Here is a 26,375-nt window from a genome sequence, read left to right on the forward strand (position 1 = left end):
CTTTTAGAGAAATAGCTTGTCGAAGCAGATAGTTGCCTATATAAATCAAAACCGGCCGTGGAAATTTACCACTCTTATCTTTTTGAAATAGGGGTAAGCGATGAGCCCGTTGTATCTGAGAGTCCCAGTCCCAATCTGAAAGGTCGGGAAATGCCTTTTGAAATAGTTGGGTAACATATGCTCTTGGGTCCGCCCCCTCCGCTCCTTCAGCAATACCAAAAACACGGAGATTCTGTCTTCTCTGTCTATTTTCTAAATCTTCCAGTTTATTTTGCATCTGAATTAATTGAGAGGCATGTTTATTCACTTCTATTTCAGAGCACTGTGATTTCTCCTCTGTCACTACCACTCTTTGCTGTAGTTCCTCTATATCTTGAGATACTGACCCCAATTTGCTCGCCATCTCTTGCAAAGAGGTTTGAGTTCTGTTATTATCCTCCCTCATTTGCTGATAATGTTCTTTAGCTTCTTGTTTTTGTTCATGTAGGAGTTGTAAGATTGTCTGAAAAGAAGCAGACACCTCCCCTTGTGGATCCCATTCTGTTGGCCCGTTAGATAAGGAAGAAGCGACATTTTCCGTGTGTAATTCTTGTATGTTCTCTTCTGTCGTAGTAATTAATGCCTCATCTGTAGGCCCAATCATACGGTATACAGTGAGTCGGTCCATAGCGTTAGAGCTAGTACAACAAGTATGTTACAACACTCACCTAAAAACGGGGAGAATAATGCTCCATAGATTAGGGGACGAGCGTACACACCTTCTAGTGCTGTAAAGAAGGAATAAATAACAGGCAACTACTAGTAAACCTTACTAGTAATGATTCCAAATCTAGTCTGAGCTCTCGTATAAACTATTTTTTGAGTAAACAACCACTCTCCTCGGCACCTTTACATGCGTTTACTTACAGTTTAGCTCCGGCGTGGCCTCTTAACCACCTACCCCAATCGTCCTCCTATCTGGAATGGAAACGAGGACTTCTCCGGGTCTCATTTGTAGTTCCCGCGTGGACTAATTGGGGCGATACCCGTGTCCGGTCATCTACGAGGAGCAGCTGTGTTTACATCGTTGTGTGTCTTGGTGCGCATGTGCAGGAGATAGACAAGCGGACTCCGCGCCTGCGTGTGTCGAGTATTGACTCCGGCTGGCGTTCTGCTGTTGTCATGGTAATGTGCCTACACAGTTATCAATGGTTCGTACGTTTCGCTGAGTAATAGTAGTGTGAGCAGTGTATCTTCACAGTTCGAAGTGGCTAATCTCCCACGGTAAATGCGGCGCTCTATTGTAGGAAGACTGTGTGTTTTTTGAATTAATGTGGTGCCCGTATATGTACAATCAATCATAGACTCGTAAAAATCCACGTGCTTAGTGCTGGATGAGTCTCGGGGGTAACGGGGAGAGGGGGGAGAAAATCATAATCACATACCCAACCCCTAATGTTTTCACAGGTAGCTGCCTGCCCGATTGACCAAAACGTCGGAAGAGATAGGGGAGTTACGTGTGTTGGGTGCTCCTAGCTGCGACAAACCCCCATAGAGAGGGGCGGATGGTGCCTCAGTGTCAATGTAACTGTCCGAAAGGTGACTCAGGGAAACAGTTGCTCGAGCATAGTGCCTCGTTAAATCAGAATTACTCAAGGAGAGATACTACAGAGACAAAGGGGGCCATAGGCATGTGGTGGCTCGGTGTGCGCTTGCTATAATGTTGGTGGGGGTGTGTGCTGATCATTTAACTCTCATCCCATCAAGCTGGGTTATAATTCAGTCCATGGTATCTCATCGTTCAGGCCCACATCATTGGTCCGGAGACGATGTACCCAGCGTTGTTCTCTGCGCAGTAGGGTGTTGTTATTCCAATGCTGGTTGTTTTCCAATACTGTCCACTTGATATCATCGCATGTATGCCCTTTCTCAATGTAATGATTAGTTAGTCTGGTTGCTGTTCTCCCCCGTCGGATCGTACTCCTATGTTCACTTATCCTCAGTTTAACTTGTCTTGTGGTCATCCCCACGTAGCGAAGTGCACAGGGGCAGGTAATGAGGTACACACAGTTTTTTGTGTTGCAGTTCGTGTGGCTCCGTTGGTCCCACGTGATCTTGTCCAGCACCAAGTGTGTAGTGTGTTTGGTAAAGGGACATGCACTACAACTGCCACATGGGTAATGGCCTTTCACAGCGGGGAGGGACCATAGCGTGGACTCCTGACGATTGGTCTTCGCGCGGGGTCTCGTGTTGATCAGTTGGTCCCGTAAGTTGGTGGTCCTCTTGAACGCAAACCTGTGGCGCTCTATCATGAGATTCCCCGTGTTCAGAATTTTCCAGTTCCGGTTCACAATGTTTTTGATTTGGTTTGACAGAGGGGTAAAGGTTGTGACACATGTGATGATATTACCGGTTTCCTTAGTCCTGTCTTCCAGTAGCGCCTGGCGGTTGTTGTTCCTGGCTCGTTTGCATGCTCGTTGTATAATCCTCTCTGGGTAGTGTCTTTGTTTTAGATTTGACGTGAGGGAATTCGCTTGAATGTCATATTCATGGGTGTCACTACAATTCCTGCGAATCCGCAGGAATTGTCCGAAGGGCAAATTTTCCCTCAGTGCTTTGGGGTGATGGCTGTGAAAATCCAGAAGACTGTTGCAATCAGTCGTTTTTCTGTAGATGGAAGTGTTGAGTTTTCCCCCCTCAAGGGTGATCAATAAATCCAGGAAAGGGATCTCTTTTTCACTCTCTGTTTTGGTAAAGCGTAGATGAGGGTTCAAGTTGTTTATCCATGTGTAGAATTCCTGGCAGGTCTCCACACTACCCTTCCATAGGATGAGCACATCATCGATATATCGTTTCCAAGTTACCATATTCTCTCTGTAGGGGTTATTCTCAGTAAAGATGTTATTGGCCTCAAAGTGCGCCATGTACAGCCCTGCCAGACTCGGCGCGAATGTACTCCCCATGCTGGTCCCTTGTATCTGATGGTAGATGGTAGTCTTGTACATAAAGAAGTTGTTCTTAAGGGCCAGCATGATAAGTTCCGTGATGAAGATCGCAGGTGTATTGGTGGGTAGGTCTGTCTCGAGTAGGAGTTGTTCTACTACTTCAATCGTGGCATCTTGGGGGATATTCGTATACAATGCCTCTACGTCTAAAGTTAAGAGGAGGTTGATGGTCTCGGTATTGTTGTCATTAATCTCTTGTATCAGATTCAAGACGTCCCTGGTGTCTTTTAAGTAGGCCGGAGTAGCTTGGACCAAAGGGCGGAGGAAGAAGTCACTGAACTTGCTCAGGGGTTCCAATAGCGAGCCTATCCCAGAGACGATCGGTCGTCCTGGCGGTGGAGTGATGCCCTTGTGAATTTTGGGTAATAGGTAGAAGTACGGCATTCTGGGGTTCTCGTTAATAAGGAATGCCGCCTCATGAGATGTGATCCATCCCTCATTGGTAGCTTCGTTGACTAGGATGCGTATACGTGATAGAAGTCTCTCGGTGGGATCAGTCTCCAACTTCTTGTAGTACTCAGTTCTCCCGAGTTGTTTCACGCATTCTCTTTCATAGTCATCTACTGACAGTATGACGGTAGCTCCACCCTTATCCGCCGGTTTTATAATGATGGTTTCGTCATTAGTGAGTGACAGTACTGCCTCACGGAGTTTCTTGGGTAAGTTGTCAAAGACATGCTGACTTCTCAGGTTGTTAGCCTCCTTAAGGACTGCTTTTTCAAATGTCAGTACTTCACTTGGGACCATGCCCGCTAATGGAGTAAATTTGGAAGGTGGTCTAAGTCCGGTATCCTGGCGGTCAGGAGTAGGATTGTTGTTGAAGAAGGATTTGATGCGGATCTTTCGGAATAGTTGTTGTAGCTCCTCGTTCAAGCGGAAGTTATCCTCCTTGGGGGTGGGTACAAATCCTAAGCCCAGTTCCAGGACGGTCGTTTCATCTGTGTTCAGGTGTCTATCTGTGAGGTTCACTATCAGGGTCTTGGGAGTGTTGAGCTCCTCGTTGTTCTCTGTTGTGTCTCTTGATCCTGCCATTGGACTTGTTTTTGCCCTCTTCTTCTGCCTCTGCCTCGTCCCCTGCCTCTGTTCTGAAAAGGAGGAGGTGCATTGGGGAAGAATGGTTGTTGGAAACCTGGATGTTGACCCGGAAAGGCTGGAAACCACATCGGGCCTTGTTGAGGAAAAGGTTGGTGTGCATAGCCGTACATAGGTGGCATCGGAGGTGGAGGGAGTAGGCCTGGTTTGTTAACGTTCCTGCCCCAGCTGCTATTGCTGGAGTTGCTGTACATGGATCGTCCTGAGTTCGTAGATGATGTAGAGCCTTCATCTGAGCCCGCATCACTGTCTGATGGTCTGTATTCCTCTTTTATATACGGGTATATCTTCTCTCTGTCGAATCTTTTAATGTCTTTTTGTAGTTTCGACACTTTTTGCTGTAATAAATAATCTCGATGGTCTGTCATCTCCGCGTTTATTTCTGCTAGACGGGTTTTGTAGGCTGAAATACTGATCCCAGTTTTCAGTCCATTCTCTGCGATATTGATCTTGATGATTAATGCCTCGGAGAGACGTTTAGCGGTGCCAATAATAAGGATGAGCCAGTCGCGGGTGCACTTCCATGCGATCTGGCTCCATTCTTTGCGGAAAATAAGATCTTCCAGGAAGATTCTTGGTGCCGTGCGAACAATCAGACCATTGGGTGCAGCATTTGCTCTCAGATATTCAGTCATGATTGTGCCATGCATGGCAACTTTTACTTGTAATTTCTTAAGTGATGCCAGGGAGTTCCAGTCACCATGTTCGGTGTGCCCATTATCCCTGTAGTTGGGGCATGCAGGTACTAGCTTAAAGCTAGGCTCTGTATGTATGTGCTACATGGAGGTGCACTGCCTCACCGGCAGAAATACATGGTGCCTCTGCATATGAGTTGGACAACATGTGGCTGAAGGCCACTGTCTTTAGAAGACTTTTCCAATTATTATGTCCTGTGTGTTCTACATATAGGTATACACTGAACCCCTGTATTTAATTATTTCGGGGTAATGCACTGTTGGAAGTAAATGGAGGGCTTGGCCACCATCCAAGTCATGTTTGCTATTTGCCCTATGCTCTTGTATGCAGTGATCACAGGGACAGGTCTTGTGACCTACAGACAGGTCTGCCTGATATAATGCCCTGTTTGAAGTACATACCGGTTACCGGTTGGAAGAAGTTCCTCCTTCAAGCTGCTTTGTATCACTCAAAAAGCAATAAATGGCAAAGGAGCTCTCTTCATCAGGAAGAAAATCAACAAATACATACAACAAAGGAACTTACACTCAAGAATGGCTCCCTGCTTCATAATTCCTACGTACAAGAGAAAATAAATGGGTAGAACATCTTTCTCTGTTCAAACAACCCAAACTTTGAATCCAACCTCAAACTATGGAATTTCCTACCTACAAATATGAGATCATACAGACAACCATCCCCACTTCAGAAGATTAGTCAAGAGCTGACTCTACCCCACATGCTGACCATTCTCACAACTCAAGAATGTACCACAACAGTATACTCATACATAACAAACTATACTTTCACAGTAAAGGAAAAGAGCTGTTGTTATATAAGTGCACCTCATTTTACTTAGAACTATGCCTCCTGTTTTAAGTCGATACATTTATATGGGGGGAAAACTACATATTGCACCCTAAGATACAATTGTATAGCAGACCATGTTAAAACACGGCTTCTGTGAACATATAGGTTCTCTTATAGAGGGTTATGTCTACTAATAATAACTACAATACGTGAAATGTGTATATTTATGTATATAAAAGTTGATATGACAGCAGACGATGTTCATATTGCCGCTTCAATGTACGTTTGGGTATTTACATAGAGGGTTTAATCAAGCTTAACGTTACCAAGCATCATGTGCGTGTTTGTGTGTGTGCATATATATATATATATATATATATATATATATATATATATATATATATATATATATATATATATATATATATGTATATATGTGTGTGTGTGTGTAAATACATACACACACACACACATATATATACTAGACAGAGTAAGGGGAGGGGTTGAGCATATTTTTTATTAGCAAGATGTAAATAACATACATACACACACATATATATGTGTGTGTGTGTGTATAACTTTTTACATCTTGCAAATAAAAAAACCTCCATCGTTCGCATTACACACGTCCACTACTTACAAGGGCTTACTAGTTCACCTTTAAAAATCCAATCCTATCATTCTATCCCTACTCCAACCTCTACTAAACACGCATGAAATGAAGAGCACAAATCGTATTAACCTACTAATTACTATCTTGGGTTCAGGAATGGTCTGCTACTCGCCGAAAAAGCACTTCAGTATCTCGTCTGGGGTTATGTCATGTTGTAGAATGCTATGTATTGTTGTGCCATGCCATGTTGTTTAATGCTGTCATGTCATGTTATGTTAACAGAGATTTCTATAGCGCTGCTTTGCTCTTAATACAGCCGGACAGATCTGTCAGATTCGGGTACCTTCACTCTCCTCAACCTATGGCCCACCTTTGATATAACTGAGCACTCTTACATCTCTCGGTGTAGCTGTCACCTCCCTCCCTCTGTTCTCCTAGGACGCTTCGAAGCCTCCCTCTCTGTCTCTCGCCCTTGGTCTCGTCCACCCTCTGCGGGGGGCGCCCCCGAGGCTCGGCCTGGGCCCTCTGCCCTGACACAGTGTGGCTCCCCAGGGTGGCATGTCTTCGTTTGGCTTTCCCTATCACCTCTATGCTGAGAAAATCCAAAACAGCGCCATTTTCCATTTTTCCCCACATCCGAGCCCCGCTCCTGCATCCCTAGCAGTCTCTTGACAATGTTTACTCGGTGGCCCTGACATCCCTTCTCTTCAACTGATCGAAAGTGTTCAATGTGTAAGCCTCGTCTAACCCACGCTCATTTACTGCATTCCCTCCGTCTTTATTTGCTGATTCCTTTTCGCCAATGTCCGCGCTCTTTTCCCATCTGAAAGAAATATTGTTTTTTTAATTTGGTGCCTTCTTTGGGAACGCCCCACATTTTACTTCTTAGCTTGTTGCCCGCAGGCTGCCTTGACTTGATTCCCCCTCAAGCCTTTCTATTCCCTCCCCTGCACTTCCTTCTCTTCATCACACTGTGACAGGTTCTTTTTCATCCGTGCTTTCTCCCTTTGTTAGCTCTCCTATCTCTCGCTTAATCTTTCTTTCTCCCTTAGATTTATCTACCTCTTCCCTTCTCCCTCTCTGCCTTTCTGTCTCTTTCTCTGGGTCAAAGTTCGATTATGGAAATATGCCCCAGTGCCCGCCACCTTCGATCAGGAGAAAAAGAAAGACAGGAAAACAGTGACAAAGTGAGAAAGCAGAGGTGAGAAATGAATGACCTGCACGCATGTGATAATGAGAAATGTAGGGGGGTGGATGTAGGAGGCGTGAAACAGACTCCCACTCTGCACCCTTGGCATTCAGCACATCGGGAAATTGGCAGTCCCAGCTGCAGGCTCCTAAAACGCATTTTTGGTTCTGCACTTTTTTGTCTTCTTCAAATTAGGCACTAGAATCAAGAATTATTTATGTCCCATTACCTGATGTAATAATGTACACAAATCAGAAGTGATACTGTGCTCATTTCCACCATATGTATATTAAACCCCTCGGTTGCCCTCTATTGGTCTGTAAATTAACCCATCCTTTCCAGTATCTAACAAGAGGCACAGAGTGTAATATGCTATTTATCACCATTGTTAAGTGTGGGGATGGGCCATGACTCACAAGAGGCAAAGCCTCAAATGGGTGAAGATGCCATACCCAAATTGAGATGGCCTTATAACTATTGATGGGTCACTGCTTATTATGCGATCCTATATACCTTTTTGCATTTTCGCATGATTATGGATCTGCGGCACTTACCACATAATCCATCATCTTCTGCATAATTTGCAGATTTGAACAAAATAAGTTTGTATCTAGCTCAAACACATAAAAACTTAATAAAAATGCTGCAGCACGTCTTCCTGTGCAGTAACAGGCAGTTTACTGCATAGTACCTTTCATTTGCTAATTGCATCATGTGGGTTTTAAACTGATACTAATGTGGTGCAATCTCGTCCCAAAGATTACTAACATTGTAAAAACGACCAAAAATGTGAAATAATACTGCCACAAAATGTGCAGCAATATGTCTCATAATTTGCCTTATGCTGCATAATTTAGTTAACTCTGCTGCATAATTTGTTCCTCCGTTGCTACATAATTCCAGTTGCACTACAAGCAGGGTTTTTTTTCCTGTTAAAGTAATTTTAACATGTAATCTATGAGACAGCAAACAATGTTTTGTCATGTCAATGTTTCTACACTGATACACTGAGGTATTAAACTGTAATTTGTCCTTTTCACTGTAATATTTAATGTGATAAAGTATGTTTATTTGGACCGTTGTTCTAGAAAATATGTATTATTGGACCACATTGAATATAACATATATATCTTTACCTATACATATACATATATATTCATAGATAGACACATAGCTGGATGGATAGATAGATAGATAGATAGATAGATGGATAGATGGATAGATGGATAGATGGATGGGTGGGTGGGTGGGTGGGTGGATGGATGGATGGATGGATAGATAGATAGATAGATAGATAGATAGATAGATAGATAGATAGATAGATAGATAGATAGATAGATAGATAGATAGATAGATAGATAGATAGATAGATAGATAGATAGATAGATAGATAGATAGATAGATAGATAGATAGATAGATAGATAGATAGATAGATAGATAGATAGATGGATAGATAGATAGATAGATAGATAGATTATTTTTTGCTCCAAAAATCATGAGTCTCCCACCTGAATCAGGTCTATTGGCATGTATAGTATTATAAAAATACATGTTATGTTATATTTTGTGAATTTGTAGAGCGCAGCTAATCGCCACAGAAGGTATCCATGCACTGAGTAGGGCAGGCCTGAGGTGGGAGGAGGAGATCAGGTCTGGAAGAGCCATGTCTTAAGTTTCCTTCGGAAGTCCATGAGGGAGGAGAAGGTTCTGAGGTGTTTTTGGAGGTTTCTGATCTTCTTGAATTGAGGAAGGCAGATTGAAGGTGTCTGGTGGGTTGGTAGACGTTGAGGCAGTGGTTGAGGTAAGCTGGACAGATGTTGTGGAGAGCTTTGTAAGCGTGGGTGAATAGCTTGAACTCACATCTTTCCTGGACCGGAAGCAAATGGAGATTGTTGACATGTGGAAAGATGTGGTTATTTCACGGGATGTTCAGGATTAGACTGGCGGCAGCGTTCTGGGTGGTTTGGAGTCAATGTAGGACATGAGCTAGGATTCCGCTGTAAAGGGTGTTTCCATAATCAAGTCTACTTGTGATTAGAGCTTGGATGGCCATTCGTCTGCTGTTCAGTGGGATCCACTTAAAAATCTTGCGTTGCATTGGTAGGATGTGGATGCTTGATGAGGGTACAGTGTTGATCTCTCTGCTTATGCAGAGTTTGGTATCCAGATTAATCCTGATGTTCTTGGCATGGTCTGCAGAGGTGGGTGGGGGCCCAAGTGTGGAGGCCCACCAAGAAGCGTCCCATGGGGATTGGTTGTTGCCAAGATAATGACTTTGGTTTTGTCTGTGTTGAGCTGGAGGCAGTTGTTTTTCATCCAGGCAGCTTCATTGCTCAGGCAGTTGGTCAAGTTAGCTTTGGGGGTGTTGGTTGAGTCGGTAAGGGAGAGAATGAGCTGTGTGTCATTGCTGTAGGATACTCTATTGATGCCGTGGACTCTGACTATGTCCACGTGAGAAGCTATGTACAGGTTGAAGAGTGTTGACCTGAGCGATGACCCTTGAGGAACTCTGCAGATGCGAGGTGTAGGGGGAACTCTAACTCGTTGAGTTCTCTCCGTGAGGAAGTAGGATATCCACATGAGAGCCAGTCCACAGATACCCACGTGCTGAAGCTTTATGATGAGTGACTTGTGGGAGAGGTCGAGGAGTATGAGTGCAGTCGTTTCTGCTCATCGAAAACGCATCCAATATCATTGGTGGTCTCAAAGAGGGCTGTCTACGTGCTGTGGTTGGTGTGAAAGCCTGATTGAGAGCTGTCTATGAGTTGATGGAGCTCTAGGTGATCTGCGAGTTGGGTATTGATGGCTTTTTCAATTACATTAGCTGGAAAAGGCAGGAGCGTAATGGGTCTGGAGCTGCTGAAGGTGTTGGGGTCTGCTGTTGGTTTCTTCAATAGGTCCAGCAAGATGGGAAGTTGGTGGTGGTTATGGAGCTCTTGATGATAGCGGTGAGTGCAGGGGAGATGATGGTTCTTCCAATGCTGTATATGAAATGGAGGCAAGGGTCTGAGGAGACTCCTGAGTGGATGGTATTCATCAGGGCAGTGGCTTCTTTGTTTGAGAGGGGCTTCCAGTTGCTTTGCTGCTGTTTGGAAATGAAGGAGGTGTTCAGCTGGTCTGAGGAGTTTGTATTGGTATGCTGTGGGTCACATGTATTGTAGATTTTGGCTATGTTCTGTTCAAATAATTTTGAGAGGTCGTTGCAGACTGCATAACAAGTACCTGTGTAGTACCCTGTTGATATTGGTGGGATTTGGGGGGTCCAGTGACAACATAAACCACAAAGTCAAAAGCAAAGTTGTTAGTAAATATAAAAAGAATCTCGAGACTGCAAAATAGGACTATATTACACAGGTTACGTATTATATAAGTGTTCATATTAAATGTGTATTTTGGGGTAGTTATCATGAAAAAACTGTTTCATTCAAAGTGCAGCTAACAACAATGAACACTGACTGGAATTAAGAAGTTCAGGTTTTGTTTACTCTTCGTGAATAAATCATTAATAAAGCAATGGGCATTGGTCAGGGTCAATGAATGTATGTGATTCTGTGGCCGCAGTATTCACCACTTAATTATAGATTTACCGCATTTGCAGCATTATTTTCATAATTTACTTTTTTTTTAAATGTTGCTTCTATCTCAAATGGATTAAAATAATACTCCTAGAGAATGTGCATTCTAAATAATTTGAAATTTTTGTCACATAATTTACATGCCATTACCACATAATTTGGTCCTTCGTACCCCATAACCCTCGTAGCTCAGAGAATGGTAAAGCTCTGCTGATTGGTTTGAGGGCTGTCATCAAGATGATGAAATCCATATTTCAAAGGCAGATGTGAAATAGTTCTCATATTTCACGGTTGCCTGTGGAATATGAGTTTTTACCTCTGCATTTTGTGCAATAAAAGCACCTAAATATTACACACACACATATATATTTCAATGTGTGTGTGTGTATATATCTGTGAGATATATACGCACACACACACACACACATATATATATATACATACACACACACACACACACACACACACACATATATCTCAGACCGGCCCAGAACTCCCTTATAAGTCTATTACCTTGCTGTTATTATACCTCCTATTGTTCACTGTACAGCACCTTGCCGTTATTAGTACCTTGTTATTCCCTTGCTGTTATTATACCTCCTATTGCTCACTGTGCAGCACCTTGCCGTTTTAGTACCTTGTTATTCCCTTGCTGTTATTATACCTCCTATTGCTCACTGTACAGCACCTTGCCGTTATTAATACCTTGTTATTACCTTGCTGTTATTATGCCTCCTATTGCTCGCTGTACAGCACATTGCCGTTATTAGTACCTTGTTATTACCTTGCTGTTATTATGCCTCCTATTGCTAGCTGTACAGCACATTGCCGTTATTAGTACCTTGTTATTACCTTGCTGTTATTATACCTTCTATTGCTCGCTGTGCAGCACCTTGCCGTTATTAGTACCTTGTTATTACCTTGCTGTTATTATACCTCCTATTGCTCGCTGTGCAGCACCTTGCCGTTATTAGTACCTTGTTATTACCTTGCTGTTATTATGCCTCCTATTGCTCACTGTGCAGCACCTTGCCGTTATTAGTACCTTGTTACCTTGCTTTTATTATACCTCCTATTGCTCACTGTGCAGCACCTTGCCGTTATTAATACCTTGTTATTCCCTTGCTGTTATTATACCTCCTATTGCTCACTGTGCAGCACCTTGCTGTTATTAGTACCTTGTTATTCCCTTGCTGTTTTTATACCTCCTATTGCTCACTGTGCAGCACCTTGCCGTTATTAGTACCTTGTTATTCCCTTGCTGTTATTATACCTCCTATTGCTCACTGTGCAGCACCTTGCCGTTATTAGTACCTTGTTATTCCCTTGCTGTTATCATACCTCCTATTGCTCACTGTGCAGCACCTTGCCGTTATTAGTACCTTGTTATTCCCTTGCTGTTATTATACCTCCTATTGCTCACTGTGCAGCACCTTGCCGTTATTAGTACCTTGTTATTCCCTTGCTGTTATTATACCTCCTATTGCTCGCTGTGCAGCACCTTGCCGTTATTAGTACCTTGTTATTCCCTTGCTGTTATTATACCTCCTATTGCTCGCTGTGCAGCACCTTGCCGTTATTAGTACCTTGTTATTCCCTTGCTGTTATTATGCCTCCTATTGCTCGCTGTGCAGCACCTTGCCGTTATTAGTACCTTGTTATTCCCTTGTTGTTATTATGCCTCCTATTGCTCACTGTGCAGCACCTTGCCGTTATTAGTACCTTGTTATTCCCTTGTTGTTATTATGCCTCCTATTGCTCACTGTGCAGCACCTTGCCGTTATTAGTACCTTTTTATTCCCTTGTTGTTATTATGCCTCCTATTGCTCACTGTGCAGCACCTTGCCGTTATTAGTACCTTGTTATTCCCTTGTTGTTATTATGCCTCCTATTGCTCACTGTGCAGCACCTTGCCGTTATTAGTACCTTGTTATTCCCTTGTTGTTATTATACCTCCTATTGCTCACTGTGCAGCACCTTGCCGTTATTAGTACCTTGTTATTCCCTTGTTGTTATTATGCCTCCTATTGCTCGCTGTGCAGCACCTTGCCGTTATTAGTACCTTGTTATTCCCTTGTTGTTATTATGCCTCCTATTGCTCGCTGTGCAGCACCTTGCCGTTATTAGTACCTTGTTATTCCCTTGCTGTTATTATACCTCCTATTGCTCACTGTGCAGCACCTTGCCGTTATTAGTACCTTGTTATTCCCTTGTTGTTATTATGCCTCCTATTGCTCACTGTGCAGCACCTTGCCGTTATTAGTACCTTGTTATTCCCTTGTTGTTATTATGCCTCCTATTGCTCACTGTGCAGCACCTTGCCGTTATTAGTACCTTGTTATTCCCTTGTTGTTATTATACCTCCTATTGCTCGCTGTGCAGCACCTTGCCGTTATTAGTACCTTGTTATTCCCTTGTTGTTATTATGCCTCCTATTGCTCGCTGTGCAGCACCTTGCCGTTATTAGTACCTTGTTAATCCCTTGTTGTTATTATGCCTCCTATTGCTCGCTGTGCAGCACCTTGCCGTTATTAGTACCTTGTTATTCCCTTGCTGTTATTATACCTCCTATTGCTCGCTGTGCAGCACCTTGCCGTTATTAGTACCTTGTTATTCCCTTGCTGTTATTATACCTCCTATTGCTCGCTGTGCAGCACCTTGCCGTTATTAGTACCTTGTTATTCCCTTGTTGTTATTATGCCTCCTATTGCTCACTGTGCAGCACCTTGCCGTTATTAGTACCTTGTTATTCCCTTGTTGTTATTATACCTCCTATTGCTCACTGTGCAGCACCTTGCCGTTATTAGTACCTTGTTATTCCCTTGCTGTTATTATACCTCCTATTGCTCGCTGTGCAGCACCTTGCCGTTATTAGTACCTTGTTATTCCCTTGCTGTTATTATACTTCCTCCATCTAATTGCCGGTATTACATCTCCTAATCTTCACTGCACAGCGCGCTGATGCCTCTGGATCTTGCACGCGCTATTATAAAACTACAAATAGTAGCAGGCATGCCACTCGCAATCTTAACTCTAAACTCACTGCGAAGAAAAGGTTTGCATCTTCTTCAATTGCCCGAACACACATTGATTTTACTTTTCTATTTTGTGATTCTTGTGTACAGTGCTGTCACAGGGGGTTTAATCCGCGCTTTATGAAACTCCTACAAGTAAAAGTAAATACAACGGGATGCTTCTATTCCCAGCGTGGCCCCGCTCTGAATGCTGCAGTGTGGACATCCTCTGAGTGCAGGAGCTGGAACTGCCTACGCTGCACTTTCACTTCAGTCTCAGAGCGGCAGCCTGGTGCTAATGACCCTCTTAGGGCAGGCCCTCTCGCTGCTGCCGAGACCGTGCATGCCATCCCTGCAGGCCCCGGAGCCCTCGGGGCGAATACCAGCAACTTGCACCCTTGCTGCCTCCACCTCTCCGCCCAATGCAAATTCCAACTCATGCCTGTGAAAAATGATTTCAAACAGTCGCTCATTTGTGTGTAGGTGAAGCTTGCACTGATGCACTTACTGTACATATTCTATTTATGGGAAGGTTGTGCAGATGCTGACCCTGTTCTGTGCGTGTAAGGGACGCTTGCACTGTTGCTGACCCTGTTCTGTGCATGTAAGGGACGCTTGCACTGCTGCTGACCCTGTTATGTGGGTGTAAGGGACGCTTGCACTGTTGCTGACCCTGTTCTGTGGGTGTAAGGGACCCTTGCACTCTTGCTGACTCTGTTCTGTGCGTTTAAGGGACGCCTGCACTGTTGCTGACCCTGTTCTGTGCGTGTAAGGGACACTTGCACTGCTGCTCCCCCTATTCAGTGCGTGTAAGAAACACTCGCACTGCTGCTGACCCTGTTCTGTGCGTGTAAGGGACGCTTGCACTGTTGCTGACCCTGTTCTGTGCGTGTAAGGGACGCTTGCACTGCTGCTGACCCTGATCTGTGCGTGTAAGGGACGCTTGCACTGTTGCTGACCCTGTTCTGTGCATGTAAGGGACGCTTGCACTGTTGCTGACCCTGTTCTATGCGTGTAAGTGACGCTTGCACTGCTGCTCCCCCTGTTCAGTGCGTGTAAGGGACACTTGCATTGCTGCTGACCCTGTTATGTGCTTGTAAGGATGCTTGCCCTGCTGCTGACCTTGTTCTGTATGTGTAAGGGACGCCCGCACTGCTGCTGAATATGTTCTCTGCATGTAAGGGACGCTTACACTGCTGCGGATCCTGGTCTGTGCGAGTAAGGGACGCTTGCACTGTTGCTGACCCTTTTATGTGCTTGTAACGATTCTTGCCCTGCTGCTGACCCTGTTCTGTGTGTGTAAGGGACACTTGCACTGTTGCTTACCCTGTTCTATGCGTGTATGGGATGCTTGCACTGTTGCTGACCCTGCAATGTGCTTGTAAGGATGCTTGCCCTGCTGCTGACCCTGTTCTGTGTGTGCAAGGGACGCTTGCACTGCAGCTAACCCTGTTCTCTGCGTGTAAGGGACGCTTGCACTGCTGCTGACCGTGGTCTGTGCGTGTAAGGGACGCTTGCACTGTTGCTGACCCTGTTCTGTCCGTGTAAGAGACACTTGCACTGTTGCTGACCCTGTTTTGTGCGTGTAAGGGAAGCTTGCACTGCTCCTCCCGCTGTTCTGTGCATGTAAGGGACACTTGCACTGCTGCTGACCCTGTTATGTGGGTGTAAGGGACACTTGCTCTGTTGCTGACCCTGTTATGTGCGTGTAAGGGACGCTTGCACTGTTGCTGACCCTGTTCTGTGCATGTAAGAGACGCTTGCACTGCTGCTGACCCTGTTATGTGGGTGTAAGGGACCCTTGCACTCTTGCTGACTCTGTTCTGTGCATTTAAGGGACGCCTGCACTGTTGCTGACCCTGTTCTGTGCGTGTAAGGAACGCTTGCACTGCTGCTCCCCCTATTCAGTGCGTGTAAGAAACACTTGCACTGCTGCTGACCCTGTTCTGTGCATGTAAGGGACGCCTGCACTGTTGCTGACCCTGTTCTGTGCGTGTAAGGGACGCTTGCACTGCTGCTGACCCTGTTCTGTGCGTGTAAGGGACGCTTGCACTGTTGCTGACCCTGTTCTGTGCATGTAAGGGACGCTTGCACTGTTGCTGACCCTGTTCTATGCGTGTAAGGGACGCTTGCACTGCTGCTCCCCCTGTTCAGTGCGTGTAAGGGACACTTGCATTGCTGCTGACCCTGTTATGTGCTTGTAAGGATGCTTGCCCTGCTGCTGACCTTGTTCTGTATGTGTAAGGGACGCCCGCACTGCTGCTGAATATGTTCTCTGCATGTAAGGGACGCTTGCACTGCTGCGGATCCTGGTCTGTGCGAGTAAGGGACGCTTGCACTGTTGCTGACCCTGTTATGTGCTTGTAACGATTCTTGCCCTGCTGCTGACCCTGTTCTGTGTGTGTAAGGGACACTTGCACTGTTGCTGACCCTGTTCTATGCGTGTATGGGATGCTTGCACTGTTGCTGACCCTGCAATGTGCTTGTAAGGATGCTTGCCCTGCTGCTGACCCTGTTCTGTGTGTGCAAGGGACGCTTGCACTGCAGCTGACCCTGTTCTCTGCGTGTAAGGGACGCTTGCACTGCTGCTGACCGTGGTCTGTGCGTGTAAGGGACGCTTGCACTGGTGCTGACCCTGTTCTGTCCGTGTAAGAGACACTTGCACTGTTGCTGACCCTGTTTTGTGCATGTAAGGGAAGCTTGCACTGCTCCTCCCGCTGTTCTGTGCATGTAAGGGACACTTGCACTGCTGCTGACCCTGTTATGTGGGTGTAAGGGACACTTGCACTGTTGCTGACCCTGTTCTGTACGTGTAAGGGACGCTTGCACTGTTGCTGACCCTGTTCTGTGCATGTAAGGGACACATGCAGGGCACAAGTCCTAAAAAAGAAGTGGGGGGACGCTCCAAGTTAGGTGGTGTCACCGGAAGTGACATCATCACAGAAAGTGACACGTCACGAAATTTGCCTGTCTCCGTCTGATATGCGGTGAATACATACAAGATACAAGTAGAGGTATAAATACTTCAATAAGTGGCAGTCACTCAAAACAGAAGAACACACTATACACAGGACTTATTCCTCGGATTACACGGTTATTACAGACTCGGGCCGTAGGCACTACGGGCATCTGTCGGGGTCCCTGGAAGTGACATGCTCGGCGTGTTGACAGCGCAGCTCCTTGAAGCCTTGGGGCCTCGCATGTGCTCTGAGAAAGGCTGGCAAGGGGTGGGCGCGGGGTGGAAGGGGAGATTAGTCTGAGCCTCGGGTGCATTTGAAAGGCTATTATTCGCGTGCAGGTGCAGACTCGGGTACCGGCTCAATCTTTGGGCAGGGGGGACGGCGTCCACCCGGTAAAATAAGTGGGGGGACGCCGTCCACCCGCGTGGTACCCCGACTCGAGCCCTGGACACATGTACTGCTGCTGACCCTGTTATGTGGGTGTAAGGGATGCTTGCACCGTTGCTGTCCCTGTTCTGTGCGTGTAAGGGACGCTTGCACTGTTGCTGACCCTGTTCTGTGCATGTAAGGGACGCTTGTACTGCTGCTGACCCTGTTATGTGGGTGTAAGGGATCTTGCACTGTTGCTGTCCCTGTTCTGTGCGTGTAAGGGATGCTTGTACTGCTGCTGACCCTGTTCTGTGCGTGTAAGCGATGCTTGTACTGCTGCTGACCCTGTTATGTGGGTCTAAGGGATGCTTGCACTGTTGCTGACCCTGTTCTGTGCGTGTAAGGGACGCTTGCACTGTTGCTGACCCTGTTAAGTGCTTGTAAGGATGCTTGTACTGCTCCTCCCGCTGTTCTGTGCGTGTAAGGGATGCTTGTACTGCTGCTGACCCTGTTATGTGGGTGTAAGGGATGCTTGCACTGTTGCTGACCCTGTTCTGTGCGTGTAAGGGACACTTGCACTGTTGCTGACCCTGTTCTGTGCGTGTAAGGGACGCTTGTACTGCTGCTGACCCTGTTCGAGGCGTGTAAGGGACACTTGTACTGCTGCTGACCCTGCTATGTGCTTGAAAGAATGCTTGGCCTGCTGCTGACCCTGTTCTGTGTGTGTAAGGAACGCTTGCACTGCTGCTGACCCTGTTATGTGCTTGTAAGGATGCTTGCACTGCTCCTCCCGCTGTTCTGTGCGTGTAAGGGATGCTTGTACTGCTGCTGACCCTGTTATGTGGGTGTAAGGGATGCTTGCACTGTTGCTGACCCTGTTCTGTGCGTGTAAGGGACGCTTGCACTGTTGCTGACCCTGTTCTGTGCGTGTAAGGGACACTTGCACTGTTGCTGACCCTGTTCTGTGCGTGTAAGGGACGCTTGTACTGCTGCTGACCCTGTTCGAGGCGTGTAATGGACACTTGTACTGCTGCTGACCCTGCTATGTGCTTGTAAGGATGCTTGACCTGCTGCTGACCCTGTTCTGTGTGTGTAAGTGATGCTTGCGCGGGTGCTGACCCTGTTATTTGGGTGTAAGGGACTCTTGCGCAGCTGCTGACCCTGTTCTGTGTGTGTAAGGGACGCTTGCACTGCTGCTGACCCTGTTATGTGCTTGTAAGGATCTTTGCCCTGCTTCTGACCCTGTTCTGTGCGTGTAAGGGATGCTTTCACTGCTGCTGACCCTGTTAATTGGGTGTAAGGGACGCTTGCACTGCTGCTCCCGTTGTTCTGTGCGTGTATGCGATGCTTGGTCTACGGCTGTCCCTGTTCTGTACGTGTAAGGGATGCTTGCAATGCTACTGTCCTGTTCTGTGTGCATAAGAGATGCTTGTACAGCTGCTGCCACTGACCTGTGTATGTAAGGAATGCTTGCACAGCTGCAGCCCCTGTTGTGTGTGTTAAATGAACACCTGCACTGCTGCAGCCTCTGTTTTGTGCATGTAAGGGATGCCTACAGTGCTGATGTCCCTATTCGGTGTGTGTAAATGGTGCTTGCACTGCTGCTGTCCCTCTTCTGTATGTGTAAATGACACTTGCACTGCTGCTTCCCCTGTTCTATGTGTAAGGGACACTTGTACTTCTTCTGTCCCAGTTCTGTTTGTAAGGGACGCTTGTAATTCTTCTGTTCTGTGTGTAAGGGATGCTTGCACTGCTGCTGTCCCTGTTCTGTGTGCTGTCTCTGTTCAATGTGTGTAAGGATTGTATGCACTGCTGCTGCCTTTGGTCTGTGTGTGTAAGGGAAGCTTCAGTTGCTGCTTCCCCTGTTCCGTGTGTAAGGGATGCTTGTACTTCTTCTGCCCCAGTTCTATCTGTGTAAGGGACGCTTGCACTGCTGCTGTCCATGTTCTGTGTGCTGTCTCTGTTTGATATGTGTAAGGATTGCGTGCACTGTTGCTGCCTTTGTTCTGTGTGTGTAAGGGAAGCTGGAATTGCTGCTTCACCTGTTCTGTGTGTGTAAGGGATGCTTGCACTGCTTCTGTCGATTTTTGGTATGTACGGGATATGTGCCGTCACCGCAGCCTGCTTCCACACGCTTATGCTCCCCAAAATCTTCTGATGGCTACCCATCAGCACAGGGAAAACGGTGATGCAGGCCCTCATCACCAGCCGGCTCGACTACGGCAATGCACTCTACACCAGCACCTCCACCGAACTCTTGGAAAGAATCCAGACAATCCAGAACGCAGCAGCCAGACTGATCCTCAACCTGCCCAAGAGAACACACATCACACAGCACCTGAAAGACCTCCACTGGCTCCCCGTCCAGAAGAGATGCCAGTTCAATCTCCTGACACACGCATACACAGCCCTCCACAACCAAGGACCAGGCCACATGACCCACCGCCTGATCTTCCACCAACCCTGCAAAAACCTCGGCTCTGCTCCGCACACTTAGCCCTCGTCCGTCGCAGCCGCTCTGAAGGACGCTCCTTCTACCATCTCGCCGCCAAAGCCTGGAACCCTCTCCCCTTCTGTACTTACCCCTCGCTGAACCACTTCAGGGCGGAACTCAAGACCTGGCTCTTCAACTGATACCTGCAGCAAAGCGCCTGGATACCCCCGGGTGATTAGCCACACTATACAAAATAACTGATTGATCGCGTGCACTGCTGCTGTCTCTACTCTGTGTGTAAGGGACACGTGAACTGCTGCTTTCGGACACGTGCCCTGCCACTGTCTCTATTCTGTGTGTAAGGGATGCTTGCACTGTTGTAGTCCCTGTTCTGTGTGTGTAAGAGATGCTTGCACTGCTGCTGTCACGTCCTTTGTGCGTGACAGACGTCTGCACTGCTGCTCTTAGTGCTGGGACTGTCCACTCCGGGTGCCTATGCTGAACCTGTGGGGAAGGGTTGAGGGGTGTGGACAGTGCGCGCGTCTGTGTGCGCGCGCGCCGGCCGAGAAAACTCCAACTATAAATAAATCTTCTTGCTCACTATTTCTGGGGGATTTTCCTGCACCTTCACGGTCTGTGCCTGTTCTCTCACCATACAGTGTTCTTGTAACTTTCCATACAGTTATGGATATATACTTGCACGCTGTTGTTGCTACTTCCGGTCCTTTTCCCTCTCATCCCCTCACCTGTGACCTGCCTGGAGCCTCCAGGGCACAACTGATAAAGTGCGCCGGAGCCCACTTTCACAAAATGTAACCAGCAGCAGGTCAGGTGCCCTTCAACTCACCCACCATGCTGTCGGATGCGCTGGGCCCTGCCCGCCCCCCTATTCACCTGGACACTGCCGCGTGGGCACCTGTAACAGGCCCCGCCTCCACCGGAAATGTCAACTTCTCGTGCACTTTATCTTACCTCGATTACACTTACGCTGAGTTGGCAAATGGCAGGACTGACATCCGAACCTACTGTCTACGGGGAACTCGCGGATCTCTGTCGTGAACATGAAGCCACTGAACTCCGTCACACCACCCCCTAATCGCGTCTAACACCATAACAATGCAGAAAACCGCGGAAACGCATGTCTTCCATTCCACCTGAACCCACCCCCGAACTCAGTTCGTCTGCCCCTTATCCCAGTGTGGGCCTTCCCTTGACTCACTAAGATTATGTTTTAAGGAAGATTCCTAAATTCTGTACCAGCGCCATACGGGCTGCAGCGGGTGCGTTAGCCCAGTGAGGTGCCGTGCAGGAGTTCAGTGCTGCTGCGCCCGGCTATACTGAGTTCTCGTGTTTAGGACGTGTACTAACTCTATGCCACCTTTGTTGAGGTGTTTGTGGTTCGACGGGCGGATCAGTTCACGGAGCACTGGAGCTGCCTCAAAAGAACTTGACCGCTTTCTTTTCAACCTCGAATGTTTTCTTGTGCCCGCGGGCCACTGCGTTTGCAGAGTGCGCCATGCAAATCCGAAAGCATGTGAACTCGAATGCCCGACTTCCCGCCGCAGGGGGGTGCGCCACTGTACTCCCTTTTCCAGATTTGTTCTTCTATTGTGCCCGTGGAGGGGCGGAGGGGGGCGCCTGACAGCCGCTCCCAGTAAACATGACGGCCTGGCTGTCCCGGCGCCGTCGCCGGGGCACGACAGTAAACTTTACAGGTTTTTTGTTTTACTCACAAGCTCAACATTAACTTGCTTCTATCGCGTCCAGCCAAAACTAATTCATAACCGTCTATAAATCAGTAACCCAGCGGCAGAAAACCTGGGAAGCCCAACAAACAACACGCAACAGCGCTTCAAGCCGCGAGCCAGCGTGTGGGCACACGGGGGTAGCAGGTGGGCGCTACGAGGGTAAAGCAGGAGACCTGGAAGGGTATGCACGAGCTAGAAGCGGTAAAGACGAGAAGAATCCATGACCCCGGCGGTCAGGGGTGCCACGCGCTTATGTTTTGCTATGCCGTACGTAGTTCTACGTTATATCATGAGTTGCGCTGTAGTGTGTTATGCTCTGTTATATAGGCTGTGCTGCATTGTGCAGTTATATGTTGTTGCGAGTTGTGTTATGTTATATATGCTGTGATGTGTTTTGCTCTATGTTTCCATGTGCTGTTATTATATACCTTATGCAGCGTTATGCCTGGTACTGTGGTGTGTCATGTTATGTGTTGTATTGTATTGTTATATGCCGTAGAGTGTTGTATTATACTGTATATGTGCTGCTTTGTTATGCTACATGCGGTGCTATGTTATCTTAAGTTCACCTACCTCTTCGATGCCCCAGTAAAAGTAGACTCAGCCGAACACATCCAAAAAAGCACAACACCCTTGTGTGGCAACGAACAAAGTAGGGCACAGTGCCCGCTGCTCGAGGTATATCCTGTCCGCGGGTCCGACCCCTGGCACACCCTCCCCAGGGGGTACAGCTTCCTGTACAGTAGTATAGACTTCTCTTCTCTCCGCTCTACCGGGTGGGCGTCGACAGGTGGGACCGAGTGCGCTGCCAGGCTGGTGGCGATGGGTGTCCGGGTGGCACAGCACCGGGTGTCGCCAGTCACTCCGCGAGGGTGCCTGGGTGGCACGGTGTGGGTCTAGGCGTCCGCCGATGGGTGTTCAGGTGGCAGACTGCGCCCCGCAGAGGGCACGCCGTCTTTAAGGCGCGCTCAGGTGAGTGGTCCGTGAGTCACAGCTGGTAAACAGTTCTCGGGAGAGAGATGTCTGGGAGCTCCGCATACCTGCACAGGCAGGAAGGGCCTCGCAAGCTCGGCCTCCAGAGCAGCGCTCACTCCCCCACACCCCACCTCCTCACCACACCCTCACCATGCAGCAGTGGGCAGGGAGCGGGCTCCTGCGCTCCAGGAACCGAGGCAGGCATGGGCAGGACACAGCACGCCCGAGCGGGAGTGTGATAGGAAAACTGCAAGTACCACAATGCAGAGTGTTGTGAGCTAAAAAAGGGCAGGGTTGCCGTACATCTCACACCCGACTTCGGACAGCACTGGAGAGGCAGAACACTGGCTGAGCGTACCAAGGAGGGACCTGGGGTAGAGGGAGTGGCAGGAGCTATCAAGGGTGCGCACAGGGAGGGACAGCGGCCGCGAGTGCCAGAGAGTCACCTCGGCTTGGAGCGGCAAGAATGGAACTTGGTCTTGGAGTGCCACTCAGGAACCCCCGCTGGGCGTGCAAGGACCTACCCGGAGAGTGACCGCAGGGAGGGACCGCTGCTGCGAGTGACAGAGACGGACCTCGGTGTGGGAGTGCCAAGGAGGGACCGAGGCTTACGGTGCCAGGGAGGGACCTCCGAGGGAGTGGCAAGGATGAACCTTAGGGTAGAGGGCACAGCGCCCCCTCCCAGGAGCCCCCTGTCTTCTGAACCGGACAATGCCGAGCAGGAGGCCCCACCCAGGAGGGCCACCCAAGGCCACCGGGTAGAGTCCAAAGACCATGGCATTGTTTCTGGTCTCCAGTGTGGGGGCTCCCTGGCGCAGGCGGTATTCTGGCACTGACATTCACTTGCTTCTGTGTTGCTTTTGCGATTCTCCTTCGGGGTCCGTTTCCCCGCAAACTTCCTCGCCTTCACGAGAGATGTAGATAGCCATTGTGTCTGGGTCGCTGCAGCCCTCAGTACCGGCGCTACAGCCGCACAGTAGTCGTCGAAAGTCTCCACTGGAGGGGCAAGGGGTGGGTGAAGTGCCAGTGTAAGGTGTTTAACACTTTTGAGAAGAAATTCAGATTAGAATGGTCTGGGTCAGCACCTTTAACCAGCTCCTAATACACATCCTTAATACCCCAACCAAGCGCCTGAAAGCGAATTATTTCACAGCGAGCACTATGTACAGACCTCACAACCATAAGTCTTTCTAGGAAGGACGAACTACACACACTGGCAAATGACATAGATCATCGCCTAAGAATAGGTCCACTGGAATTATGCGACAGGCCAGGATCAAAATATGTGACAAGGCTGACTAAATTATGCTCCACGAAAAGGCAAATTATGAGGTGTGATGCAGCGCATTTTGACAGTAATACCGCATTAACACCTCATTAGTAACAGTCAAGCACTGAAATACAGCAACACGCATTGAAAGCTGATCACAATGGCAAAGGGCTGCCCACTGCATGGCAACGCATCACCACATATTAGTAACTTAAGATCAATTTGGGCTGGAAACAAATATTATTGGGGTAACATCTGCAAATTATGCAGCAAATGATGCATTGTGTGGCAAATGTGACAAAGCCATAATTGTGTAGAAAACGCTGGAGCCGCAGAATAACATAATTCCAGTGGTTTTGCCTAAGAGGCAGTGGCAGGTACTATCCCACACGATGGACGAGACATTGGTTTTTGAGAAGTCAATAGAGGTCTTCAGGAGACATATTGATTTAAAGTGAAAATGGGCTCCAACAGAAACGTGTACGTCCTTGATACTCGTCGCTTGAATGGTGGTGCTGCGATTGTTTTATTTTAATGCCTGTGAACAGGTTCGTGTCACATTAATGAGCTTGGATTTCCTTTATCATGGTGTGTTCAACCCATTGTAAGGCCTGGCCAACTGGTTATGCCTATGCTTGTTAAAGCTAGTAGCTAAGGCCAATAATTCGTCAGAGTCGGAGGTTTCAACACCCCCCATTACGCAGGCGGAAACCGCGTAATTTCCGGAGCGTTTAGGTACAGTTGTTTTATCTGAAATTCTCAAAATGTCACCACGTCGCATAACTATGAGCCATTCACGGTACAAATTTACCACAGACGCCCCATTCACTGTAAAAATGTACAGCTAACGCTCGCGAACAGAAAGCGAGCCGCTGTTGGTAGTGGTGCTATTGTTTTTGCACGATTTGTTAGCACAAAATGCGTCGTTGCATTGAAAATTGACGCAAGGATACATTTTGTATAAAAACATAGGGCTAAATGAAGGATTTGCATCCTGTGTAATTACGCACAATTCTGCCGCAATTTTGCGTAATTACACAAAAGCAAATAGCGCGAATTGTTGCTACCAAACATCCTTTTTAAAATGTTTTCCTTTCTCTAAAGTCAGCAATGCCATTTCGCCTCGAGTTATTCCCCGAATGCACTCCTTTCTCTCATTAAAAGCAATTGGCTATTGCGCTCAGTTTCATGAAGAACTGAGGCGCGCACTGTTTGTTGGGAATGAGCCGGGAATTTCGCTGAGCGCCGCAGCTCCAGATTGGGCACTGTTTCCCCCTACACTAGCGGGGTAGAGGAGTGAGTGGACACCAGTGGCCAGCGATAGCACGACCAGCCCCGGCTGCTGTGGACGGCTCGGTAGAAGACCCGCTGACCATGGGAAGCCCAGTCCCGGCCCGCCACAGCCAGGACAGGCCACGAGCAGCTGAGAGTCCGTCCCAGAACCAGGGTCAGCAGTAGATGTTTCCTCAAATGTTACTGCGACTTACTTAAAAACTCTTCTCTGTTTTGCACCGCACTGAACCCAGAGCAACGCTGTTCTTTCGCCACAGCCCGCTTTATTTATGCATCGCCCAATAGACTATTTTCAAGATATGCAGAAACATCCCGCAGCCATACATTAAATATCATGGCACAGCGACTGTTTAGGATGTACCCTGTCTTCGGCAGGCGTCAAGCTCGGCAACGTGGCCAATCACAGCCAAATACACATTTCTGCGCATCAGTCCCACGGGGCCGGCCTCCTTCCTCCTCGCCAGCTGAAAAGGGGACAGCGCTGAAGACGAGTGTTTTTGTTTTTCTAAGAAGCAGACACTTCCCTTCTGCCTCCCGCTCTCATGAACATGCATGTGGGGCAGGTCTTTTATGAGTAGAGTTTGCATAGCGCCGTGCTTCCCCTGACCGGCCCTAAAGCGCTTTCTGGGTGGCAGCTGCTTCATTTGCTATGTAGGGCTGCAGGAGTGCTGGTGGAGTTGTATGTTTTGGTGTCTTGAATGAGGAGAGAGGGCACAGGCCCCTCAAGAAGAAAGCACGGTTCCAGGGAGACAGGCCCGCCGGTCGAGTATACAAACCTACACATCTTGTAGCCTGAGACAGGCGAATCATGTGCTAGGGAAGAGCAGTGTCTTTAACTGATTTCCTACATTTTGGGTGATTGCTGATGATCCCTGTTCTCTTTGGCAGAGAATTCCAGAGCACTCAAGACTCTGTAGAGAAACAGCTCTCACCAATACCGGCCTTTTAAAAGGGGTGACTTATCAAGGGGAGGGCCAGGCCTTGCCCGAGGGTGTTCCCCTGATTGTCTGAGTTTGGATTTCATGAAGGTTGGTCCTCTCCCACGGATGACCCAGCAATTCTTGTTCACTTACTCACTGGAGTTGGAGTTCAAAACTATCACAAACTGATGAGAGGTCAACATGAGAGCGGTAACTCTGTTAGAATCTATCCTACGGTATTCTGGAGAAAGTCGCAGCTACCAATCAATGAATATTTTGCGCCTCTTCCAGGATGGAATCCCGTTTTCTGTAGGAAGGCTGTATTTTGAAGAAAGGCAGAGATCTCCGAAAAACGTGATTTCTCAACAAGCTTACTCAGAAACCGCCCTGTTGATATCGGTCTGCAGTACCCCCGGGCCCGTCTAGTAAAGTCCCAGCTTCTTTAGGATGAGA

At 47.7% G+C, this 26,375-nt stretch overlaps 2 protein-coding genes across 6 annotated transcripts in view; one reads left to right on the forward strand and one right to left on the reverse strand.

The window, feature by feature from the left end:
• The window catches only part of ITGB4 (integrin subunit beta 4), a 261,824-nt gene extending 239,061 nt beyond the window's left edge, over window positions 1–22,763 (reverse strand). For all 5 annotated transcript variants that reach the window (XM_085616984.1, XM_085616983.1, XM_085616982.1 and 2 more), the window contains exon 1: window positions 22,038–22,763. In XM_085616984.1, coding sequence (XP_085473110.1) covers window positions 22,038–22,078 — 41 coding nt within the window. In that variant the 5' untranslated portion in view covers window positions 22,079–22,763. The remainder of the gene's footprint in view (window positions 1–22,037) is intronic.
• Window positions 21,528–26,375, forward strand: part of LOC146810072 (endogenous retrovirus group PABLB member 1 Env polyprotein-like) — a 53,172-nt gene continuing 48,324 nt past the window's right edge. Inside the window, exon 1 of the mRNA XM_085616986.1 lies at window positions 21,528–21,731. The gene's annotated coding sequence lies outside the window, so the exon portion shown is untranslated. The remainder of the gene's footprint in view (window positions 21,732–26,375) is intronic.

Source organism: Triturus cristatus, chromosome 7, assembly GCF_964204655.1.
Source record: "Triturus cristatus chromosome 7, aTriCri1.1, whole genome shotgun sequence".
Lineage (NCBI taxonomy): Eukaryota > Metazoa > Chordata > Amphibia > Caudata > Salamandridae > Triturus > Triturus cristatus.